General features: G+C 41.2%; 1 protein-coding gene and 1 pseudogene across 1 annotated transcript in view; one reads left to right on the forward strand and one right to left on the reverse strand.

Annotated features, from left to right (window-relative positions):
• Positions 1-26,859, reverse strand: part of Skap1 (src kinase associated phosphoprotein 1) — a 270,445-nt gene that overhangs the window by 36,042 nt on the left and 207,544 nt on the right. Inside the window, exons 6-10 of the mRNA XM_047546439.1 lie at positions 13,009-13,086; positions 12,018-12,101; positions 9,118-9,242; positions 6,209-6,272; positions 3,863-4,063 (exon numbers count right to left, since the gene is read on the reverse strand). Of these exons, the coding sequence (XP_047402395.1) occupies positions 3,863-4,063; positions 6,209-6,272; positions 9,118-9,242; positions 12,018-12,101; positions 13,009-13,086 (552 nt within the window). The remainder of the gene's footprint in view (positions 1-3,862; positions 4,064-6,208; positions 6,273-9,117; positions 9,243-12,017; positions 12,102-13,008; positions 13,087-26,859) is intronic.
• LOC124981594 (uncharacterized) lies at positions 1,141-1,295 on the forward strand (annotated as a pseudogene).

The raw sequence follows: 26,859 nt of genomic DNA on the forward strand, positions 1-26,859 counted from the left end.
CCAGATAAAAAGAAACCTGATAATAGCTGTCCTTTTATGGGATCTTGAATCATGGAAATGGGCCTGTTTTGGCCTGCAAAATAACTTCAGAGGATATAAGAAAGGATTCAGAAAAGCCTCCCATTTTCTGCACACGGCTTTAACATTTCTTTGTGGTAGTTCCCTGAAGTTTAATCTACTGCAAATGAGATCCTAAAAATCAAGGGCCCCCAGATGCTCAACACGGATGTTCAGAAATCCCAGTGGATACCAACCTTGAAACAGCATTTTCCAGGACTAACATTTCTGTGGTCTGGTTGAAAACCTTGAGTGCTATGGTTTTCCCTCTTGGGAACAAGAATGCTAGCTGTGTAGGAAATGCTAATTATTTCATGATTAATGTGATTCGGTGCATTTAATTTGATGACCCATACATTATTTTGATCAGGAAACAAAATTTTTTAAAATTTTTATTAACTTGGTATATGATCTGTACTCTTTCCTCTCTACTAGGAAGCCCACCTTGATGACACTCTGGAAGGATCTCACCTACCTGGCTTTCCCCATAGACACAGTGAAAGCTCAAGGGGCTGGGATGTGGTTCAGTGGGAAAGCACTTGCCTGGCATGTTTGGGGCCCTGAGTTCATTCCCCAGCACCACACAGAAAGAAAAAATAAAAATAAAAGAGGAGGGCTGGGGAGATAGCTCAGTCAGTAGAGTGCTTGTCTTGTAAGCACAAGGCCCTGGGTTCAACCCCCAGCACCGCAAAAAAAAAAAAAAAAAAAAAAAAATGAAGGCTTGTGTAGGTCCCATTCCAAAGAAGAGAATTAGCAGAATCACCAATGCTTCGTATCCCTCACAAAGCACATTTACCTGTTATAATGAAACGAATGAGAGGCCCAAGTCATTTGACTATTGATGGGTTTGCAGCGTTAGCACAATCCGACGTTACCATCGGCTGTCCCTCCACCTAGCACCTGGCCTCGCAGTAAAAATGGGCCTGAGCAGAAGGTGCGCTCCACATTCCATCTGCTCAGGATTTTCAATTTCACCTGCTTCGTACACATAGCTGCAAATGCCCAACTGGACTGTCTCAGGTCTAGTTGGTGAGGGCAGGGACCCCGCCATCGCCCAGCTTTTGGAGTTGTAAACACCACCAGATCGCTTCTCAGCCTTTTGGCCAAGATCAAGTGTAGTATCTGTTCTTATCAGTTTTAAATGTCACCAGGTTAATAGTAGCCAGCATTTACTGAGGGCTCCCGACATGCCAGGACCTTGTGCTAAGGGTTTTACACATGTCAGTTCCAGACTCTTCACCACATCCCTCCAGGATAGCTACCATTGTTTTTTCCATTTTATAAGGGTGACAGTTAGAGAGGGCAGGTAACTTGCCCGAGGCCTCACAGAGAGCAGGCAGCAGCACAGATCCATGGTGACATACAGCCAGCTTTGCACCTGCAGTGCCGTGCTGTCTTTCATATGCCTCTGCTCCGTAGGTGGTCTTGTGAGGTGGTGGCAGAGGGGAGACACTGTTAGGCCCCACACTTTCCCTCTAAGTTCCTCAGGAACAGTGATGCAGAACATGCAAAACTCAAATCCATTTCTGAAGCAACAAGAATGGAGTGGAAAGGAAGCTGGGTGATGGGGATTCGTGGTTGCAATATTCAGATCATATTTAAATGTCCACATACCCCACCTTGGGTGCTGTCTCTAAGGACTCTGATGAATAGGGGCTTTGGGGAAAGAAACTGTTGGCTGGCTATAGCATTGTCCTTTGGAAACACAGACAAGTTAGCTGCTGTTTCCCTAACCTGCAGAAAGAGACCCTGGCTTTCCTACTGTGTGGCTTTCCTCACTCCCAGTGGAAAGTAGTTGTGGATTCAGAGTTAGTGGCTTGAGATGGCAGACTAGTCTCCATGTCCTTGCATCCATGCCAATACTCAAATGGTGAGAATTTTAAAGTAATGCCCAGATATCTTGGCAGTGCCACAGTGACTGAGGGTAGGAGTTTAAGAGGCAGGAGATCATGGCAGGAGAAGTCAGTTATACATTCATTGCCCCCATCTGGGGCAAGGTGGAGATTTAAGTCCAAATTCATCTTATTTTTCTGAGGCCTCTTTCCCTTTGCTTTCTTAGCTCTGTATCTCTAAGCCTCTTCCCTGGCTCTTTCGAGAACTACCCAAGCTGCATAAAAGGCCCTTCCATTGCACCCCAGAAAGCTGAGTGGTTCAGGGAGGTTTTCCCAGAGCACTCTTCCACAGCTGTAACCAAAAGTGGAGTGTCACCTGGCCTTTTCCTGAGTCTGGGCAGGAGTGAGCAGAATGTGAGCTCACTAGGAAGATCCTGGCCAAGTTGGGGAGTGCATCTCCTTTTAGGGAGTGTTGTGAATTAGATCCATTTCTGCACCCTGCTGTTGCAATGGAGCAGGCTGTGAAAGGGAAGATTCTCAGAGGAGCTGTGTTTTAATGTAGCAATTTGATTCAATTTTCCACTCTATAAAATTACCCATCACTGCTCGTTGCTTTCTAACAGACACCTTCACTCTTAATTTAACAATCCTATCGAATTCTGCCAGGGAAATTGGAAAAATTTATCACCTGTGAAATTTTATTTTCCTTTGGTTGTATCTGTTTTTGTAAAACTTCATTAACGACGATGACTTGCTGAGGAAATTATCATTTTTTTTTAACTTCAGACACAAGAAATGGCTCGACCTCAACCAAGATATCATTTGCATAATAAAACACAACAACAACAAAAAAAGGCTGGGGAAGTGGGGACTGGCAGAGGTTGGAAGTAGTAGGAGAAGAAGCAGGCTTTCCTTGGTGGGGATGTGTAGCCACAGCCCTGCTCCTTGACGCAGGGGACAATGACATGGCTTCTGTCCTAGGGAAGAGATGGAGGCAGAATGCAGAGTTGAGAGGATTGGATCCTCTTCTGAGGAAGCCTTGAAATGTGTTGCCTGTGGATGATGCTTTTAGCAACTAGCCCTGTCTTCAGAGGCCTGAGTGTTAGATTCACCTTAGTTCCTAGGTTCATTTGGGATGGAGGTTTAAACTGCTATAAATTTAGGCTTAACTTGAATTTCTTAGCAGAGCACTGGCAAATTTCCACAGGAAGCCTCTTTCTGAATGGACTTGAAGATTCAGCATTCCTGTGGTCTAACTACCTCACAATTAAAAGGCTCAGGCTTTGGTGTTCCATAGTCTGACCCCCACTGTGCTCTGCACTGTTCGCCAGCTGCCGATCCCCACCAGAAGTGGCTCTGTGGAAGCAATGATGACTCTACATTTTCTGAGATGCCACTTATCCTGCCTTTGGACAGAAAGTGATCTACAGCACAGAGCTGCTGTACTGGTGGGCAGAGGAGATACACGTCAGGCTTATTCTGAAGAGTTGTGATTTGTTTCTAGGTAATAATGAGTTGTGCTGGCAGGGTTTTACTGCATTGCACAAAAGGTTGGTTAGCATTTATACATTTCAGACTAGCATTTATATCCTTCATACTTTGGAGGCAACTTTCTGTCACTCTTACAATGCCACAGAAAAGATGTTGAAACCAGAGGATTTTGATGACTAACCCCAAAACTCATGGTAAACCATGAACACCAACATGGGTATTCTTGAACCCTTGGACTTTGTTGATGCATATGATAGATGACCTCATGTGGCACAGATGAGACACTCCTTGATCAGACTCATCTTGTCCCAGAGCAAGGCAGAGGCTCTAGAAGAGCTTGAGAATCAGAAGTTTCCCTACATTCTCTCCTTCGGAGGGTGAAGTTTAGATTTGGCTTCCTTAGGAGTTTTCAAAGTTATATTCTTCCACCAGGTGTAGTTTCTGAAACAAGGGGGATATAATTAGGAGATGGAATTTCTCACCTGGTAAGACTTCATAAATATCCTCTTCCTTCTCCTCTGCAGGATCTTTTATCCCCACACTCCCAGGCAAGAGGATGGGTCTGCTCTGGGAACCAGAATTTGGAGAGTCGAAACCATCAATATCATCATACGTCTCCTCTTCCTCTTCTCCTTCCTCTTCCTCTTCCTCTTCTTCATATGGGATGGTTAAGGAGCTCAGATCTGTCAGGGCAAAGATGGGAATGAATCAAGGTTGGGAGCAAAAGAAAAGAGGAAGGCAGGGAAGGAAAGAGGAAGGAGAGGGAGGGAGGAAAATAAAACATGTCAAAAGAAAATGAAACACTAGGTTAAGTGCTGTTATTTCTAATGTGGGCTTTGGTGGCAGGAAATCTACAGAAAAGGCCAGACCAGCACTGCTTCAGGTTTAAACCATCAACATAAATCCTTCCTTGCAATAAAACTTGATCAGGATGAAGCAGCCCTGAACAGTATGGGTGTGTGAATGAGAACACGAGGTGAAGGGAAGAAAATAGGCCAGAAGAGGAAATGCCAGCGCGCCACGCACTGCTCGTCAACTAGAAAACTGGACGCGTGAGTGATGGCCTGCGGTTCTCCATGGCACACAGAACCGGGGCCTCCATGGTGGCTTCTTCTGTAGGATGTCCTAGCTGTCGGAAGCCCATCTCCCCAGTTATCTCACTGCAGAATTTCAGACAAGTTTGTTTGTGGAGAGAAAAAAAAAATGAGCAAAAGTTGAAGAGGAAACCAAATGGGGTATGGTGAAATATAACAGCCATCGGAGACCAAATGGAATGGCTGTACAGAGCAGTTACCATGTCCTTTGGCAACTGTACAGTCTGGCTGACCTTAAAGTGGGTCACTGAGTAGAGGATGTTGGGCCATTACAGCACTGGGGAGCACCAGGGCAGGGGAGGGAGATTGGTTTTTATTTTGATGGGGAACTGGGAAGGCTCATTCTCTGAGTAGCACAGAGTGCTCTCTGCAACCTTGCTGAGGGGCCCCGGCAGGATGGGCGAGTACAGTCAGCAGCCTCTGGGGAAGGGAAGGATGGAGAAACATCCGATGTTCATTTCAAAACACAATAAAACTGTTTGGCTTGATTAGGCTTTTAATAAAGATTTTGCAACAATTTTCATCTGAATTCTGGTGCCACTTCATATGAGAAAAGGATCAAAGACACATTTGTGGCTTAAACCATATGTTATTATTTTGTTTGTTTTAAAATAAAATGGAATGAATAATTTCTTCAATGTGGGATTCTGAAAGTACCACAGGGTACAGCTCAATAAAGCTGCTTTGAGTTTTATTGAGGTTTACACACTTAGGGGTATATTACACGCATAAATCCAAGGCACCTAGATGAGAGTGTACCCTGTAGTCTCGCCATCAATGTTCATGTTTGCCTAGTTCCAGTCTATTATACGTGACGCTGCTGGTGGATGCAATAGTTTGTTTTTGTGATAGCAAAGGCATAACTGAGTAAAACAGGCAATTCTTGTAATTAAAGCTCGGGTGCTAGCTCCTTCTTATCTACAATAAAATCTTATACTAGAATAAAATCTGTGAAGAGAAGGCTTGGTGTTCTCAGGTTGATGTGTTCCTCTCAGTGTCTTGGGCCAAGTACAAAGTTGGTTCTCCTGCCTTTCTATGAGGCAGGGTCCTGCCATGAGGGTACAGGAGGGTTACCTGATGCCAGGTGACTCACTCAAGGTAGACTACTTCTACCTGCCACGCCATCCCAGGAAAGGCTTCTTGGGCCACTGCTACTGCTGTGCCTGCAGGCTGGCCAGCAGAGGGTACTCTAAGAGCAGTCATTTAATATCTTCAGGCAGGACTCTTCCCACCTCAAAGCAAGGAACATTTTCTTGTGGCTTGGGAAACAACAATTTGTTTTTAAATGTCCAAAGTCTCTGATGACCACCTAGATTAGTTTAGATTTCTGCTTCCCACTAAGACTGAAAAAAGGGGAAGATTTTGGACCTTGTTTGCAATTAGAATGACTTTAAGTTGGACATGATGAATTCTCCTTCCAGAATGAAAGGGGTTTTAGGAGGCAGTGAATTGGGATGAGTTGGTTTTCAGGCTCTCCTGTTTTAGATTACTATTAAGACTTGCCTATCTGTAGGTAGATAGCTATGACATTAGAGGTCATCCCCGGGTTGATGATTTCCTTACTTTCTGATTCATACGCGGGACTCTTTGTTAAAATGTAGGGCATATGGTGAGGAGGGTAGAGGTGAGAAAGCAGAAAAAGTACACATGGAAGCCTCTAGATGATACTTATGCAACAGAACTTCAATTGCAGGTCCACTCAAGTATTATGTATTTCAAAACAGTACCACTTACCCTTTAATAAGAAACTTATTTGATCCACCCAGTCTCTGGCTTCAGCTGGACTAGTAGCTGTAAACTAGAGAAAAAAAATTGCAAATTAATTTATCACCTTCACTAAAATTTCCAAGCATCTTGGTAAGGAAGCCCAGGGGAAGTAATCTGTGAGTTTCAGAGTCAACTTTAAAGCTCAGGATTCTCTGTTTTGGTTTAATATTTAGGAAAAAGACCGAGTATTAAATTCAAACCATTTTTTCATCAGCAATTTTGCATACCCAGAGATTACAGCTCTTTAAGTCCAGACTTTATGTCCATGTGCATTCATTTATTCGATTATCTATTCCTTCATCAGGCATTTATTTGAGAAAAATTTACAGAGTGGGGGAAAAGCAAAGCAATATGTCCATGAGATGAGAATACCATAAAGTAAATGCATTTGATAATAGGGAACTTTTTTTTTTTTCTTTTCAGTGCTGGGGCCAGAACCCAGTCCTTGAACATCCTAGGCAAATTCTCTACCACTGAGCTACACCCGCAGCCTACAACTTGTTGTTGTGAGTGGACAGAGAGCATTTATTGTTGCCAGGAGTAGGTCGGGGAGGCTTGCTGAAGTAAAACTGTTTTGACTGAATTAAAAAAAATTATATGTATTTTTGTGGTACTGGAGGCCTTTTTTATTTTTTATTTTGAGACAGGGTCTCACTAAGTTGCTGAGGCTGGCCTCAAACTTGTGATCTCCCAAATGGTTGAGATTACGGTGTGCACCACCACACCTGACTGGTTGGATGTTTTGAAAGAGTTGGTGGAAAGCGGTGGAGGGGGTTGGTCATTTCAGGTGGGGGTAACTGTGCAAGAGTAGAATGAGAACATCACGTGGGCAAGGCAGGCAGACCAGCTTGACTAGAGAACAATTACAGACGGAAGTCGAGGGTCAGAGATGAAGTGATAAAAGGGTCTGTGTGCTAGCAGTTCAGGCTTGAAATGTAGGCAACAGGAAGCTACTATCCATTCTAGCAAAGGGAGAGGGTGATTATTTCAATAGTGTGGGTAGGAGGGATTGGCATAGAGAACTTTGGAGACAGAAGATCAACTAGAAGGCTGTTTAGTCCTCTGGGTGAAGCAAGAGGGACTTAACTACTGTGGGGGCTGTGAGAATAAGTAAGGAAAGATCAAAAGGACACGGTAGAGGAAGAATCCACAGACCATAGTAATGATCTGGATTCAATGGACCAAAGAAAAGAAGAAGTAAATAAACTACATTTTGATTCATAAAACAGGTCAGTCAAGTATCACCCCTTCATGATTAAAAAAAAAATGAATCAAATTGAAATAACTGTTCCTGAAAAATATTTTAATTATCTAACCATTAGGATAAGATAAAGATATATGTTGTATGAGAAACTTGGGTTCCTGGTCAGGCACGGCGGCATATACCTGTAATCCCAGTAACTCTGGAGGCTGAGGCAGGAGGATAGCATGTTCAAAGCCAGTCTCAGCAAAAGTGAGGCACTAAGCAACTCAGTGAGATCCTGTCTCTAAATAAAATACAAAATAGGGTTGGGATGTGGCTCAGTGGTCAAGTGCCCCTGAGTTCAATCCTTGGTACCAAAAAAAAAAAAAGGTTCCTGTATAATTTTTTTTTTTTTTTAGTTGTCAATGGACCTTTATTTTATTTATACATGGTGCTGAGAATCAAACCCAGTGCCTCACACATGCTAGGCAAGCACTCTACCACCGAGCTACAACCCCAGCCCTATTTATGCTACTTATGTTAATAGACCCTTCATTCTTAGTTTCTTAAAAAGCACATGTCTATAAAAAAACTTTCTAGGGATATTAGCCTAGAATTTTCATATCAACTTTTATCTGGATACAGTATCATCAGAATTTAATAATAAAAACAACTCAGAAACATGCAATGCATATGTTTGTATTATACGACATTTATAAAGAACTCCATAGAAAAGTTTTAGTTTAAGTTTTTAAAAAATTCTAGAAATTACATAACACAGACCTAAGTCATATAATCAAATAAGAGTTAAGATACTGTAGAAATATGAAAAAGTTGAATGCTGAGAAAAACTGGAGGAGTCAAAGGGTTACTTAAATTGATAATTTACTTTTAGTATGCTTTTTCTTTTTCATAAGTTAGCTTAAGTTTTGCTAACATTGCTTTAGTGAAACTGATAAAATAAAAATTACCAAGTAGGAAATAATATACACACATGTAAAAAATATTTTTAGTGAAAGAAAATCTCTATATCTCTATAATCTTCCATTTTATTATTTTAACTAATTTTATATTGGGTAGTAAATACATGAGGTAAAGATTCAAAATTTATACAAATGAACACAACGAGGAAGGAGCTCTTGCTCTGATGAGGTCTTCCAGCCTCTTGGTTATCATTATTTACTACTCAGTGACCACTGTCACTAAAATCTTAAATATCCTTCCAGAGATATGCAATGCATCCATAGACAGAAGGGCTGTTTTGGATAGCAAGATGAATATGAAAAAACAAGTAATTTTTCAGTCTAAGTTAGAGTTTCCTTTTTCCGGCTTTCACGGAAGGAAGTAGAGATAATCGGTTGAAAACTAAGAAAGGGAATTACAGCCATGAAACCAGAGACGGTGATAAGGGTTTCCATGGTGTGCTGCAGTGAACAGCAATCTCACCTATAGGGTGAGACCAGGAAGGGGAGGGATGAAGAGAGAGAAGCCAAGTTTAGTCACTGCCTAGGAGGAGTGTGGCAACAGAAGGGAAGGGAGGTTGTGACATAGCAAAGGTGAGGACAGGGCTAGAAAGAGGGTCTTAGCTGCTGAAAAGAGAGAAGAGAACCCAGCATAGCCAATGTGGCTCACACGCAACAGGGAAGGAAACCATAGCTCTAAGGAGGAGCACCAGCTCCTCAGACTGTCCTACCTCATAGCTGCGCCTATCCTGGGAGGTCAGTTCAAAGCAGGCTTCTTTCTTGGAGTCTCTTCGTAGGTGGGGGGCCATCCGGACACTGTAGCCTTTAATGAGGAACGTCCCTTTGGGTTGCTTGCCTGCAAGACAGGAAAGCTCCCTGTATCCCTAGAGAGATGCAACCGCCAAGGGAAGGCATCTTCTCTGGTATGTGAAATAAAAGCACAGAGACAGCTGTTACATCCCCGAGGAACCACAACAGTCAAGGAAAGGTTATTAGGGAAGCTTAAGAAGAGGCTACTGCGACAGTCAGGCAGATATCACTGCCAAGCTAGGGAAATGCAATACGAAAGGTTATTTTACCAAAAGAGTCCAACAGAGACAGAGAATTTATTAGAATGTTAAGAGATCTATAATAACAGAAAGAAGGAATTATTACAGTAGGGAGAGTGTGGCTGTAAATGTGAGGCTCTTGAAGGCTATTACAGAGCTGAAACATTATTATCAGGGCCGGCAGAGCTCACATTGAGGGGAGGGACAGCAGCACAGGGGCATTATAAGGTCCTGGAATCTCCTCCCAAGCTCTGTGTGGCATTTGGGCTAAACTGCTCTTCTCCCGCCCCTGCTTCTCAGGTGGGAATTTATGCTAGAGGGAGAATAATTAAAACTCAGTATTTCATCCTCCTTTCAAGAGGACAAATTGGGAAAGAAGCAGAGGACTACTGAGTATCACTAGATGAGGAGGAAGAAAAGGACCCCGAGTGAAGGAAAAGGGACACTCCCTGCCTGTCACTCCTTTTTTTTTTTTTTTAAATATAAAATATTAGAAACAGACAAAGAGGAGGTGGCTCAGAAAGATTTTATGTCAGGCAGGACACAAAGAGGACAGTATCTGCGGTGTGCCCTCTATCAGGTGAAATGAATTACTTAAGAATTTTTTTTTTTTTGGTGGTGACAACATAAAGAAGGTAGTGGGATGACAAAATTAATAAAGAAAAGAAAAGAAGAAAAAAGGATCTCCTCATCTGGTTGAGCTAAAAAAAACATATGAACACTATACTTCCTAAGAAATTGTCCTGGGCGCAATAAGAAGTAACTGGCGAGAAGGGAACTATGCGGCACTGCTTTTTGACACCAGAATCTTTTTTGTTAAAGTATCTTTCCTTGTTCTAACTGGCCACTAAAATGTTTTGTTGTTTCTTTGGTCACCAGATTTTATTTCACCCTGACGACCAAATGGTCAATAAAAGTCTCTGAGCCTCTTGCTCTTGTTTTCCCCCCACCCCTACCTCTTTCACGGTGAGTATAAAGGATTCTGAATGAACAGACGTGATACCTGGCTTTATATTCAGATATGCCAACCATCTGTTTAAATGCAGGAGAAATGATGAGCATTTTTTTGCAATGGCCCAAATGTCCTATTAGGTCGAGGAAAAGAACACCTGTCTGGCTCGTGTGCCTAGAATTCAGAGGAGGCACTGTGGTTGCTGGATTTGAGAGTGGGCTGGTTGGCAGTGGGCAAAAGGACAAGGGGGTTTGTTCCTCGGGTTTTCAAAGTGTGCTGCTATCAATGCCAAGTAGGGTTTCACACTTTACCCTTGGACGGGAGGGTTCTGAGGAACTCAGGAGGGTGAATGGAAGACAAAGGTCAAGGACACCTGCTGCAGGCAGGGAGGCCGAGAGAGGTAATTGCCACAAAGTCAAGGGCAGATCTTAAGGGTTCCAGGTCACTCTTTCTGCTATGCTAGTACCTACCAAACATGGCAGGAAGTCCAAAGGCAACTGGGCAGGTATTTGATTGTTCCCTAGACGGGATACCTAGGCATCTGGAGAAGAAATAGATATAGAAAGGAGAAACAGGAGAAATGGAAAATGATTGGAAGGAAAAAGAAAGTTCTACTTTGTAGCTTTATCACCGGCCCCTGTATGAAGGTGGTAGGGCACAAGGAAGCTCCTGCAAGTGAATGCTTGATTTACTCTCTCTCCCTCTTGCTTCCTAAATTACTGCTGGGACTGCCCAACTCTACCAAGCGGGATTCCTTACTTGAAAGTTTGCATTAGTCTACAAAAATAATTTTTAGCTCGTGTTTATTTGTAGCTGCCTCAAATTGTGCTTATATCCTCTCCTCTCTCTCTTGTGAGCTAAGCAACTATGTTGAACATGGATGAGAGGTCTTCTAGGGATAGCTCATGAGTGCTGTGCTTGACTGAGTCAGTGGTGGCTCATTAAGGAACTGCCTCTGGCCTGAGTCAACACTTCGCTGTTGCTGCCATCTGGCTGAAGGGTGTCTCTTGGGCACAGCAACCATTTGGGTTTCAACACTCCATGGCTCTAGGGATGTCCACTGGATTATTTCCCAATAGCCGGGCTCAAAGTTTGGAGCATGCTCTTAGAGAGTCTGAACTCTAGGATTCATCTTCTGGGCCACTGTTAAGCTGTTTAAATTTTTCCATGAATTATAGTTATTATTATTATTATTATTATTATTATTATTATGGTACTGGCCAGGGCCCTGTGCATGCTAGGCAAGCACTCTACTGCTGAGCCACATCCCAACTCCACCTCTCCCCCAATATTTTAGCTATCTTATGGATGCCTACAAAGAGTTTGAAGTTTCTTTTTTCTAAAGTATGCCAAAACATTCAATTTAAAAATATTGTATTATTAGTTATAATAAAAGATAACTGTTTGATATATTGACCACACCATCCTAGGGTTTAAAGGGGAAATTCTAAATTGGCATCTGTCTTTGGTGCCAGGCAAGGTATTATTTGCCCAAGCCTCTTTCTCTCCTAAGCATGTCCCTTTATGGGTGTTAGTTAAGGACCGCTCTCTGGAGATCTAAGTGCTTGAGGATTTACGAAGTGCTTGCATCCAGGAGTGAGATGCTGCTGTGCAAATGAAGAACACTTACTTTTCTCATTAGCATAGTAGTAGAAGAAGCCTCTGCTGATAACACACCATCGCTTCTGCCACTCTGACCCGAAGAAACTATGATCTACACAGAACAGCAGAAGGAGACATAAATTCAGGTAACTACAATCACTGAAGAGTCCGTAAAATCCAACAACACACAGTCCAGCGTGTTATTGTTTTATTTCCCAGGTTAATGGACTGTAAAACCCTCCCTCTCACTCCCACAGGTTATCCCATATTGACTCAGAGTCCAGAGGACAAGCTCTATTTAAGGTCCAGGTTCTAAGCAGGGTTGCCTGCTCTATGCCCTCCCAGCTGTCTTTTTATCTAGCTTCCTTTATAGCTTTCAGGTTCTAATCTCATCTTGTTCTTTTCAAATTCTACACAATATCTGTAGGTGTTGCTTTCAACAAACCAGAATGATACTCCAGGCCACGACCATGAGATTGGCTTTTTTTCCTGTGCTAAACCAATTTTGTCTATTGAGTGTGAATCCTGCGACTTCAGTCCTCATAGTACCTATTCTAATGGAATGAGTTTAAATAAAGATCAAGAGTTGGGCTTGTCTGAAATTTGAAAGTGTGCTGCTTCATGCATGATATAAAAACTGCACTCTCAGTAAAACAGTTTCACTTCTATGGGAGCACACTGAGAGATGAGAACGCAAATATCATTCATTCATTCAACAAGTTTTATTAAGCAGCTGTTTGTAGTAGGCATTGCAAATATAGGGGTGAGCAGAAATGAACCAATCCTCATTCTGATGAAGCCCCCAGTCTGCTAAAGATTCTGGCCATCACTCTGCAGTCTAAGCACCACAACACCAGACTTCTTGTCTTTCCTCTTTGCATTACGTTTATCACTTAATGAGTGACAGAGTCCACTAGACTCCTGTCAAGCACAGTGTTGGGCACAGAGAGGGTGCCTGATCAGTTATTCTTCTTTTTCCCTTCCTGGAATGTTCTGCTCTCTCTGGGTCTGATCAATACCTTTGCTTTTCTTCTCTAAGTATCCTTGCTTGATGATGTTGTCAAGTTCTTGAGCTCCTTTTAAGACATCTTCCATTCCTAAAAGGAATAATAGCAGAAGACTTTGTTGAAACCTGACAAAATTTTCACTTAGTCTACTTTAGATAATTCCCATTAATGACGGAGTACAAAGGGCAATTGCCTAAACACAGCACAAAATAAAACATTTTCTATATGATTGGGAAAAAAAGCTAATTTTCTTTCTTTCTAATTATATCTAATGCTAATATTGCTTAAAATGATCTAAACATACATTAATTTGTGGCAAGGGGAGGTAGCTTAAATATGTACTGATTGGCAGGAAAAGGACTCTGGGGAATTAAGAATTTGCTGTGGATATAAGCTACAAATTGGATAATCCACATTGAGATAATCAAAAGTCAAATGAATAGTTATCAGCTCAGAGAAGACTTGATGAGTGATAGATTCCACTATAAATGCAGTCACCTCAGAGGAGATAATGAATATATTCATCTTTTTTTCTTTTTCTTTCTTCCTTTTAATTTTTTTCTTAACAAACAGAAAGCCACTTTGTGAATCTAAATTTTATTAAGTTTGCACAAAGAAAGGCTATGCAAGGTGAACTTGGCAATAACTGCCAAATCTTGGTTTCTTCAAAGAATGGGAGAGTCTGAGTCTTCTAAGTCTTAACAAAAGAGAAGACCCTGGAACTGACGACAGCCTTGAATTGTATGCTGCTGACGTTCTTGGCTTTCTTGGCCTCCTTAGGTACAAATTTATTGAGAAGTCAAGATGCTAATCCATCTTCCTCCACGGGGTTTATCCTTATTCTACAGAAGGGAGGAAAAAAAGATTTCGAGAAGAGTTTATTCCTCAAAAATAAAATGAAAGAAGAAAGCCTCCCCACAAATTATTTAAAAAACACAACCAACCCTCTCTCTCTCTTTTCCTCCCTCCTTTCCTTCCTTTTCTCTGTTTTGTGGCTAAGGATCAAAGCATGGGCTCTACCATAGAGCTACCCTCCCAGTCCAGTTCTACATAAGAAAAAGGAAAGGAAGTAGGTTAGCAGAATCTTAATATTTACTTTTTTTTTTTTTCAGTTTTCTAATCCAAATTGCTTCTTTAAAAAATTATAAAGCAAGCCAAATACAAAAGAAAGTAAGTCACAATCACCATATGCATTAATTGGGTCACGTACATGCTATCTTGAGACTTTGGAGTGAAATGCTTTACAATTGGTTTTTGAACATCTAAAGTGATGAACACTCACTCAGTGGTGGCTAAGGGGGCGGCACTTCTTAGTGCTTTACCTACTTTGTGTTTAAAGAATAACATTATAAGACTATTTATTTTTGGTACTGGGGTTTGAGCCCAGGGGCACTTAACCACTGAGCCACATCCCCAGTTCTTTTATTTTTAATTTGAGACAGGATCTCACTAGGTTGTTTAAGGGACTGAGACTGGCCTCGAACTTGCAATCCTCCTGCCTCAGCCTCCCGAGTTGCTGGGATTACAGGCGGGCCCCATTGCACCCGGCCATTTGAAGAGAATTTAAAATGCAATTCAGATTACTTTTTGCTTCTAGACTGTTTCAAGCATAGTTTTAAACATAATCAGTAACTTTATCAGTACGTTTTTCTTTCTCAGTATGCTTATGTGTCTGACTCCTTTATCCAATGGGTCCTTATTGTCGACTTCCTTATTCATAGACTATTTTCATTTGTGTGTTTTATAGTTTGCAAACGCTGTGGTTGCTGTAAATCCTTCTAGATGGGTCTCAGGGTGCATGCATGAGATGAACCATAGCAAAGGAAAGTTCATTTTTCTAGTAATCTTTCATTTCTCCTACCCCACTGAAAATTCTAATGTCCCTCTGAAAACACGCTCCGAGAAATAGCAGATTCTACTGGGGGTGGGACATCAGGTGAGGCTAGGACGGGATGACAGAGTAGACCCTTGGAAGGAAAGCTAATTTCTGAAGTGCTGTCAAAAAATTGCTCCTTGAGGCCTAACATTTAAATGAAAGACTCAGGGGATAGGATAAACAGGATCCCCTGAGCTTGGAGTTTCCATCTCTTCTCACAAGTTTTTTCCTCCCTTTTTTCTCTTAAAAAGGTCTTGTTAAACTTAGAGACACCGCTTCTTGTTAAAGATGCCCAAGAATCTGAATCATAAAAGACATGTTAAACGTTCTATTAGAATTCAAACCTCCTTTTTTAATGCAAATCTAAATGCCATTTTATGGAACATCTATAATTATGAAAATGGGAAGACATTGCCTCGTGTGCGGGGAGAGTCTGTGAGTATGAATATTACATTAATGTGCCCACACCAGCTCACTGATCCTGCTGGCAGGAGCATAAAAAATGCTTGAGTGAAACTTTTATTTAGATGTTAAGACTCCAGGCCCCAGCGGGGTGACAGAGACAGCCCCTGTGAGTTGCCATCAGAGAGAGAGCTTGAATTGAATTACCCAGGGGGGAGGAAGTAGTGATGAGCACTGCTTCGCTTATTTAATTTCATTTACTTTCAGTACATTATCAGCATGAGGCTTTTCTCTCCCCACCAACTGAAACCCAAGAATGTCACCACCAAGAAAACAAAGGCATAATGCAGCAGAGATATTTGAACTCCAAGTCACTAATTCTAGGACAGGAGGGACAGCTCCATGCCCATCTTCTCTCCCCTACAGTCAAACTCAGTTTGCTAAAATTGGGCACTGAATGAGTTGCTGAATTTTCTCACTTGGTGGTTCACCAACAAGATTCTGAAGAGTAATATAGTTGGAAATATTGGTTTTTAAAAAAAATATGCTGTGTTTTTGTACGTAGTTAGTAAGTCAGTATATTGTTCTCGTACTCAGTTCATTAGAGGGAATTTGTATGAATGAACACTCTTGCTTGGTTTCCCTTATGGGCTGTGGAAAAAATGGGATTATAGGCGATGTTTAGAATGGCTATGAAATAAAAAATAGACAAGGGAATAAAATCAGTCTCTATTCCATTGACTGTGTAGGCACCGTGGTGAGTACAATGACAGAGTTGTTCTCCATGTCAAGTTGACTCAGCTCAATCTCATTAGCTTTCTGATCTATCCAACAAATCCACGCACAACGATGGGAAGCCATTGTGACCCTCGAGCTATCTCCTATTTCAGTGTCAGCTCAGGGGTCTACTGATCAAGGACTGGTGGTCCTGAGGAAGCACAGGCTGGCCACACCATGGGGGGGATAGCAGGAGGAGTCTTCTATGCTGGAATCCACACCTACTGGCAAACAAACAGATCTTCTCAGAGCTACGGACCACTTAATAGAAAGTATGTAAAAGCTTTGCAGGATGATGCTAAAAATAGGAAGAACCCACAAACAATTGTAGAAGTTGCTATTTTAGGCAAAAACATTTATGTTTAAGTATATAATTTTAAAAAGAGGCTTTTTGTTTATTACTTGCAAAAAGATATTATCACCATAATAAAAAACTAGAAATGATTTCAATTTATTGGGAATAAATGACCCTCTCGGATAAACCTAAGGGTGTATCACATTATATCAGCACAAACCAGAATTGTGTTAGTGTCATAATCTCTCTCTTCCACTACACTTAACTAAATCTCTCAGAATAACCCACATAAAGAAAAGACTCACTTAGCTGAAGGATGTGGGCCATAAAGATAAGATCAACAGAGAAGTGTGTTACCCAGAAGTGATGGCCACCCAACTTCCAGGGTAGATGAAGATAAAAGAAATTCTCAGACATCTTTCTCTCTTCATTCAGATTCCTTTAAACCCTTGCGTCCCACTCACACCCAACTCTGCAATAAAAAACGACAGGATAGGATTCCATCCCTCAGCGCTAAACATGACTCTTCAGTCAGCTATGCACAGCAACAACAATAGGGATCCTTTGGAGTGTGATACATTTCCATAAAGCAGTCAATAAAAAAGACATGGGAGCTTATGTGAGTCACGGCCTATTTAACCAGCTGCGTTCTAGCCCACTGAGAAAAGAGAATTGGAGAAATCAGTTGGCAACACCACAGCAAAAGGCTAATAGCACAGGAGGCCACACAATTTCCACTGCAGAAAGGCTGCAGCTCCTGCAGAACAAACCAGGTGTCCACTCACTTCCATTATAGGCAGCTGCTAAATCAATCTGAAGAGAAAAATCAATGATTTTTAAAAACATCTTTTGTTCAATTCTTCCCCTGTCACAATTGTGGACTTTTCCCATCATCTCCTTCCTTTCAATTCAAGTTCTTTTCAATTGTTTCAACCAAGCTTAGAGACCGATAGCTACCAGAGTTGAATTTCAGGCAGGGTGAAGTTAAGTAGGTTCCTTCATTAAAGTACCCATGCGTAGAACCTGGGGGGTTGGGTAGATGAAGTTGGAGAAAAGATCGCATTGAAGACTGGGAATAGTCAAGTTCCATTCTGCCATTCAAGTCACAGATCGCAGGTGTGTGCCCGTCTGCAGGTCTCAAATGTGTAGAGGTAAAGAGGGGATTACAGGCAGGGTGGGGTCAGGATAAGTTTCTCTTCTCTGACGGCTGTCAATCCCAAATTGATTCATTAAACTTTCTCTCCTTTGCATTGGGTCTCTGTGACCTTCTTTAATACATTCATTACTGCTTTTCCTTAGCCTCTTATGTTTTCCTTGGTTACTTTTTTGCCTTTTTCTCAATTTTCAGGAACCAGTTAATAAATGAGAGCCTGTTTGTGGTGTCTGGCAAGAATTGTGCATCCTCCGTTACTAACAGGGAAGTTGGTTTCCATGACTTCCTCTATTAGTCCATCGGTACAGACTTACATAATTCCTTAGCTTCGAGGGTTCTATTCCATATTCACATGGGTTGACGCTTGTTCAGTGTATTTTTTGTCATTGTGCTCCACTTATGAAGGAATTTAGATAAACACATATAAGGTGAAAAATTCTAAATCATTACTAATAATAGACTTAGGATTCAAAAGACTTAAAGATATAGAAGACACTCAGATGGCTTTAAACTTACTGAATGGAACTGTTCATGGAGAAGAAAATTCAACAACAGATAAAAAGAAGGGAGTGAACCTACCCAAGTGAGTCCTTCAGCAAGGGGTGATATAAGAAGCTAGGGAGATAAGCGCAATAGGAGCTAGACTGTAGGATGTCACAAAATGGTAGAAACAACATAATTGTAATTAGCAAACTAGCCCTGAAGACAACATTCAGGAGATTGTGATGGACTCAAGTTGCTCCTGCAATTTTTTTCAAGATCTTTAAAAATATCAGTTAATCTAAGTAAACGACCAAATGATATATGAAAAAAACTTGTGGAGGAAATCTTGTTATTCTGAGGATAAAGAAAAATCATCATAGGTTCTAGGCCAAGAGAAAATAAAACCAGGTTAATGGAGGAAAAGAATAATTGAAAACTAACATATTTTAGTTAAAAGAAAAAAAGAAAAACCCTAATAGGTTTTAACTAGAATTTTATCGAACATTCTAACATCTCACTGGAGTTCCACAATAGCCCTATGTCATTGTCATCTACATCTAATGGACAAAGAATAATGAAATTCCATGACTTTCTCAGCTGGCAAAGTCCATACTCCCACACCCTGAGCTAAGCTAAGTTGCCAACCTGGGCAACTTAGAGGCCACCCAGAAGTGGATGAGAAAAGAGAGTCTGTTTACCTCTCTCTCTCTCCCAAAAGAAACCCCATGTTTGGAAGAAGAAACACACAATGCATGGTTATTTTAATATTCAATGTCCAAAAATTACTTTAAGGTCCTCTATTTCTTATTTACTTTTATTAAAAACTATTAATCTACTTACTGGCTAATCCATGGGGTTGCTTTCTAGGACAGTTCTGTGTGAAATCCAAGAGATCAAGATATACAGAATGAAATGAAAGAAAGTCTCAGTGCACAATAAACCGGTGCACACGTTAGGAAGATATAAGAGGGAGCAACCTGGAGCTCTCAAAAATTGTTGTTTGGTCTCCTAGGTTTGTAAGACATCTTCTTATATATGAGGAAACAGAAACCCTGTTCCAGTGTAGGCTTATGCAGGAATCTTGGGCATGATTCATTTACTCCTGGAGGAAGAGATGTTGGTTTAAAAAGAAAGATCATTAAGCCAAATGTGCAAATTGTGGTTTTTTCCTAGAATGTTCTACCCATAATGTCAATAATGACAAGACACGATGCAATACACAGAAACAGTGCCTATTCATGGAGGATAAAGAACCTCATTCCTAAAAGGGGCAGCACAGAAAAGACTTGTGCTCCAAGGGGATGCCCCCCACATCTTCCTTTTCAGTGGGGTTTTAATTATAAGAAGCGGAAATACTAGAACAAGGCCTTTCTAACTCCAGTTATGATGACTTTAGCACACTAATGCCAGCTTTTAAATAGATGGTAATGATCAACGGCGTCTTGCAGGTGTATGTATTCATCTTGAGGAATGACTAACTCAATAGAATAATCTATGGCTTCTCAATCATGATATCATGACACATTCTGATTAGATGAAGGGCAGAGATTTTGAATAATTTATTTCTAGAGTAAGAATGGATTTAAAGTTTGTAATAATGCCATTCATTTGCACTAGGCTATGCTTTCTTAAGGGGAAAAGTCCATTAAAAATAACTTATAACTTACTTTACTTATGCTGCAGTCTATCTAAACAAATCTGATGTACTATCTTAATTGTGGCGATCACGGATGTCTTCAGTGCTGTTTTTCCTTGAAAAAATTGTGTTTTTTCAAAACCGGGTGTGTTTCATGGAAGTGAATTAGGTATATGAATGTCAGTTGGACATATGCTATGGTGGGAAAAAAGCTGAGAATTCCTGCTGTCTGAACATGCTGTTTAAACGCAGGAATCCTCTGGTATCTTCTGTTTTTATAACAACACTTATCCTGTGACCCAGTACCCTCAGCTTTATTTTTATCCTAGGAATCCATCCTTAATATGGAACCACAATGACCTCAAGACTCTTTATCTGCTAAACCACAGTAAGTGGCAACATATTGGGAACCTTGATATAAATCGAGGCAGCAATCTTTCAAATGGCCTTGTGATTCTAAAAAGGAGGAGGAAAAGACTCAAAAATGCCAAACTATCTTATTACAAACTTACAGGATCAACTCTTTCTCCCACCGGCTGCATACTGAAACAGATCATTGTTATGCATGTGCCACTCGAGGGCATATATATGTATTTTTTAAATGATAAGCCAGCCATGGTAGCGCTTCCTGTGACTCAGGAGGATTACAAGTTTGAGACCAGATTGGGCAACTTAAAGAGATTTGTTTAAAAAAAAAAAGATGATGAAATACTGTTTTCTTTTTGCAGTGCTGGGGATTGAACCCAGGGTCTTATGCTTGACAGGCAAGCACTCTATGAACTGAGCTATATCCCCAGCCCAAAATATTGTTTTCAAATCTGTTTATTATGCCACTGGACTGTGAGAGGGTGGACATGGGAGTGTAGCTTTATGGTTGAGTGCCTGCCTATAATGTGCAATGCCCTGGGTCCAATCCCTAGCACTACCAAGAAAGCACAAGCAAACAAACAAAAAAACAAAAACTATGAAGAAAAGGAAAGAAAACCAGCTTTGCCTGGGTTTAGTATCACTTTGTGTGTGTGTGTGTGTGTGTGTGTTTGTGTTACTCAGGATTCAACCCCCAGGGATACTCTACCTCTGAGTTACATCCCCAGTTCTTTTTTTGTGTTTTTGTTTTATTTTGAGACACGGTCTTGCTAAATTGTTGAGGTTGGCCTCAAACTTTCTATCCTCCTGCCTTAGCCTCCCAAGTTGCTGGGATTACAGGTGTGAGACACCATACCCATCTTGGCATCACTTTTTTTTTTGGGGGGGGGGTGGTACTGGGGATTGAACCCGGGGCACTTTACCACTAAACCACTTCCCCAGCCCTTTTTATTTTTTTATTTTTTTGTGTTTATTTGTTTTATTTTGAGACAGGGTCTCACTAAATTGCTTAGGGCCTCACTGAGTTGCTGAGGCTGGCTTTGAATTTGCAATCCTCCTGTCTCAGCCTCCCAAATCACTGGGATTACAGGCATGTGCCCAGCTTGGCATCACTTTTTAACTGGCTCTTCTTCTACTTGTCCAATAAAAAGTGACCAGAAATCATCTTTCTAAACCACAGATCTGGTCATGTTGCATTCTTGCTTAAAGTTTTTGCTGATTCTCCACTGCTAATAGGATGAAACTCTCCAGCATACAAACAATTTAAAATGCTTGATCTCACTCTATTTTCCAGTTTCATTTCCCAGCCTCCTCACCTCCCAGTACTCCAGCAACAGTAAGTAACAATCTCTGCTTTTCGGAGCGTCATGCACTTTACACAGCTGGGGCTTTGCTCATGCTTGTTTCTGTTTGGAATTTCCTTTCTCTACCCTCATTTTCCAAGTAGGGAGACTCATTCCAATGTCTCATCCTCTCTCAATTTTCCTCTGATTTCTCCATGTAGTTATATACTCCTTTTGTGTTCTACTACCATTTTCTACAGACCATTTTTATAGGTCCGTGAAGACTCCCGGGTACCCAATCCTTCTCCACGACACTCTACTCTTGCTTCCTTGCTGGGTTTTACATATGACCTTAGTGACCATAAGGCTGTCAGATGTCTTGAACAAGGAAACAGAAAAGGGGCTATTCCTAGGAAAATGGATGTAGCTGTGGACTGGGGTACAAGACAGAAAGGAGGAGGGTGAACATCTTGAATCTTCTGTTGGATCCTGCATTCACAGGAAGAGAGATGACATCACGAAAGAAATTAAGTGGACCAAACATTGGTGCCTGGATAGAAATCAGGGAGCTGGGGGTCAGGGAGGTGATAAAAAAATCTACGCCTATGGGGATGTGCTAGGATTTGTATGTCAACTGTTTAATTAAGAAGAGTAAAAATTAGATGGAGGAGGAACTGGATCATGTGAATAGACATCACAAGACAGGGCTGTTATTTAATTAGTTGTTGAACCAATATGGGATTAAGAGGGATCCTTCTCTAAAATACTTACAGGAAACAGTAAGGAGTTTGGTTCTTATTATTTAATTTCTTGAAGCTGAAAGAAAAACTGCCAGTGGGAAATCTGGTCCCTGTCACAGAGTGCAATTCATTATTCGCATACCTGTGTCTCTCTATCCCCAGGGGCCTGGTACACACAGTAGGTGCCCGACAAATGTTTGTTAAACTGAACTGAAACCACTTCTAGCCTAATGGGACTTGTGGTCTAAGAAGGCAATATGGGGTGAATATTTGCTAGATAAATCATTTTCACCCGAGTCACAGGTAGTCATTTTTTGTTCTGTTGTATATTTACTACTTTAATTTAGGGCTGGTTATGTGAAATAAAAAAAGTTTAAAAAAAAGAGGTGGGTGGGGAAGGATTTAGCCAAGAGAAGAAGAAGGAAGAGGGGGTATAGATGTCAGGAGGAACAGCAGCCCTCAGAATGACAGGAAGTGGGGCCAAGGAGGTTTGGGGGAAAAATAGGAAAAAAACACCACAAATCTCAACTAGAGAGAACTCTGTTTCTGAGTCCAATTTCACAGCCTGATTGGGACACCCGTTTTCGTCACCTTGGATATTATCTCTCTTCAGGAAAGCATTACAGGATGTGTTCAGAGGAAGCCATATGGGCAGAGGACCAAGTCAGATTTGAACAAATGAATCACCAATTACTCTTCAGAAAATGGCTGTTGATAGCAATTTCTGAGTTATCAGCTCTGAGTGGTGGAGAACTTGGCCAGGTTGGTCCTTGGATTTCCCTTCCTGAGAACTGGTATTTTCTCTTTGAACCTCCACAGGAACGGGAGTTTGCGTGCTGTATGCGAACACCCTGTGAGTCTGAGCGCTTATGCCAGAGAGCGACCCCGGGGGACCCGTCTCACTCTCCTGATCTCCGTCTTCCTTACTCTCCAAAGCAAAAGATTTCAAGGAGGAATGGAGTGATGATAATTTAGCCGTCTCTATCCTCCATGGCTCTCCAGTAAGATATGCAGATATCAACAGAGCGCTGCATCGAGAAAACTTTTAAAGCGAACAAAGCAGAAAATAAAAAAGAAGACTCAGGAACTAATTATTGTGATTCTCTGGGGGTATTTCAGGGTGGGTGATCTAATGAGAACTCTCACACCCCATCAGGAAGACTTGATGGGAAAGCAATGATCTTAGCAATGTGGCTTTGACCTGATATGTATCATCTACTGGACAAAGGGGTCACTCACCCACCAAACCTCACTCCCAGCCAGCTCTCTGGGTGTTTCTCTACCAGCTCTGAGACAGAGAAATGATGTCAGCTATGATAAGGTGCCTTTGGGGCAAAAACCATCATCTCCTTTTTGAAGTTACATACATGAGATTTAAAAAAAATTCTTCTTGATTCTTCTGTTTTCTCTGACAAAACTCAAGCAAGTTTAAAGTAAGTTGAACTTTGCAAGGAGAAAAAAAAAAAAAAAAAAAAAGAGGAGGGGGGAAAATGAGGGTGATGTTTCTAGACCCAAAAGTTTCCAACCAAATCACCAAGTCTGTAATTGCAAAATAAAAACACTAAATCTCAATATCTATTTGCACAGCTCATTAACTAAGGGCTCACACTCAGCAAACGGAGGAAAAAAAAAAAAAAAAGAAGAAGGAGAAAAAACTTCAGTACCAAATACATTTGAAAAGTTACTATGGAGATCCATCCCTCCCTAGGGTCTGAACTAGGTCCTGCCACAGTCTGCTATGCCATGGTTGGACGCATCTGTCTGTCTGTCTACCTTTATTTCTTATTTAGAAGTAGAAAATCAGGATGAGGCAGAGCATCTTCTGTCAGACCATGCGGGGAGAGAGAAAGAGAACATTTCTTTTCCCACTGAACATTATGAACGTTCCGGCAGGCACTCGACCTGTTCTGCTACTGGGACAACATGATTTACAATGTGAAAAGGGAAAACCTAAATCACCAAGTAATGAAAACATTAAAGTTAATGCATCACAAGTGAGGAATTTATTACCATTAACTCCAATAAACAGTTATAAAACACTCGTCCTTTCCTGTCCGTGCACAGGGACACAGACCCTGGACTTCATTAAGCTCAACTTTCTTTTCTTCTTCACTAGACCAGTCATGTGTGTTTGAACCAACCACCATTTATTGTTAAGTGGACTGGTTCATTTTCCAGGACTGTAGAAAGTTGAAGGCACATTCATTTTGCTTCACAGCACTTGGTATAGACGGATGAAATAGCAAAGTTTAGAAGACATGCAGCTCGGTATTGCTATATAAGTTTATTTAAAGTCCCTAAAATGTATGTCTGACAAAAGCAGAGTAGCTCTTCCGAGCAGCCCTTCTCGGAAGAGGGCATATAAGTAATAATGCCTGGCGAAGAGGGTGGCATATTGGATGCCAATGCATGTCAGGTGCGTTTAGCCAAATAATTTTTCCCTTGTTATTGTTTGGGATAGCACCTTAGAAGCCCGAGATGGAAACCATTCCTTCTAACATTTTTCTGTGTCACAGGGGCATACCAGTTTATGACCTTAAGGTTGTTCATGGATGAAAGAGGGTGCACATATTGGATGGCTAAGGTAGATTGCTTCTGGATTCATTTGTTTTTTGAGGGGAAAAAAAAAAAAAGAACTAAAGTGTCTTTTTGGAAAGCCAACTGTAATTGTGGAATTGCCTGGAAGTTATAAAGCAGATAGGAGAGCCACTATGAAAGTTGGACTTTCCTGACCAGCGTTACAACAGTCACATGATAATAATAATACTTTATGTGGGGGTAGCACCTTGGTTTTTATAAAATGCCCTCTTGTAGGGCACCTCCTTGGTTCTTACGTGGTTAGAAAGGCCTCACCAGTCTGGCCTGCAGAAGCTGAAGCTGAGGTTCACACAGTAGCAAAGAAGAAGAACTAAGGTGTCAACTCAGTTTTTTTTTTTTGAAACTCCAAATTCAGTTCTGTTTTTTCCTACATAAACACATCCCTTAAAGAAGACTGCTGCAGTCAAAACTATAAAGTCAAGATGAGGAATGTTTTAATTCTGAATTTTTCAGTCCAAATTTCATGGTTTTTAGGAACTCCACTCTGCTAAGAATGGTTACAGAAACAAATGGGAGTCATTATGCCTGGAAGGCATCCAGAATGTTCAGCTCTGAAATGGGATCTGACTTTTGATAAGACCAAAGAAGAGGCAGGTACCTGGCTATTCTCCTGCATGAGGCTTGCAGGGACATTTAGCTCCAGCCCCTGCGTGGAATTGCTGGGCCTATCATGGACCAAACTGTGTCAAGCACGTGAAAGGAGGGGCCGGAGAGACTGACTCAGGATCATATCCCACACGACCAAAAGGTTTCCATAAGACTAACTGCTAAAATGTAGCATGATTCAAGAAGGTAATAATACTTATCAAGGGAATTTTTCCAAGTGTTATTTCATCACTTATTTTAGCATCTCCTTAAGGCACCCGAGTGAAGAAGTCTTAGATGGAGCAGTTACAGGGCTCTCCAGCAGGGACAGAGCAAACGAGCCAGTCACTCATTTCACTGATGGAGAAACTAACACCCAGCCGGCTAGGTTAGCCAACTGGACTCATCCAAGGTAAGGTGACCAATTTGTTGTGGAGATGAGAAGAGAATCAAGTTTTCTGACTCCAGCATGTCAGTCTTTTACTCCCATCGTATGGCAACGATCCTTCTCCAATCCTGGGATGGGAGTGTTCATTTCTGTAGGACAATTAAACCAGGAAGGTATGAAATCTTGGGACACAAATTCAGTGGAGAGTGAGAAGCCATACTGAGAACAGGTGAATTAAATTGTAGTCTATGTATGGAACATGGGGACTTCTGGTCTTCTTTTGCTGCTGGGCTCCAAGAACCCTGTTAGTCATGTATAAGGGCATTATTAGGAGAACCATGGATCCTTCTCTGGAAAAAATGAATGCCTTCAGAGAAAAGATCTACAGATACTGATGTTTAAGAGACCCCAAGCAAAATGATTGAGTGCCCCCATTACTCTAAACTTTAGACTCTAAGTAAAGCCTATCTGTTGATAAATCCCATCTTGATACATAGGCAATCTGCTTTTGAGGGGCTTACTCTCCACTCTCCATCCCACACCGGTTCTGGGGATTCTACCATTGAGCCAAATCCTCAACCCTTTCTATTTGATTTATTTTTAAATTTTGAAACAGGGTTCCACTAAGTCAACAAGGCTGGGCTTGAACTTGCAGTCCTCCTGCCTCAGCCTCCCTAGTCACTGGGATTACAGGCTTGCACCACCACACCCAGTTAGTGCCTTAATTTTTAAATATGAGCAGTCATCTAAGGATCACCGACATTTGCAGAAAGTCCAACATAAAAGATAAAGGCCAAAGCATACAGCAAAACAAAAAGAACTTGGGGAAATTAAGCCAATTTAGAGAGCAGAAAAGAGAATTTATAGGAAAAAAAAAAAAAAGCAAACCAACAAAACATCATTAACATTTCTAGAGGGATGAAGAGACATTGTAACCATGACGAAGAAGGCTTAGCCAGGAGCAATCAGAGAACAAAAAAAGATAGCTGAAAATTAAATATATGCCAGCCAAAATTAAAAACAAAACCAGCAGGTGAACTGGAAGATAAAATTTAGTAAATATTTAATAGGGAAAAAAAAAGCACAAAAAGGACCCCCCCCCAAAAAGATAAAAAATTAGAACGTAGAAAACAGAAGGAAGGAAATGATCAAAGAAACACTAAAAATTTTCAAATGAAAGCTATGTCTTCTGATTGAAAGGATCCCGCAGAAACCCAGCAGGTGAAGGAAGATATCACTGTGAAATTTCAAAACACAATGGATAAGGAGAAGGTCATGAAA

The sequence above is a fragment of the Sciurus carolinensis genome, chromosome 3 (genome assembly GCF_902686445.1).
Source record: "Sciurus carolinensis chromosome 3, mSciCar1.2, whole genome shotgun sequence".
Classification (NCBI taxonomy): domain Eukaryota; kingdom Metazoa; phylum Chordata; class Mammalia; order Rodentia; family Sciuridae; genus Sciurus; species Sciurus carolinensis.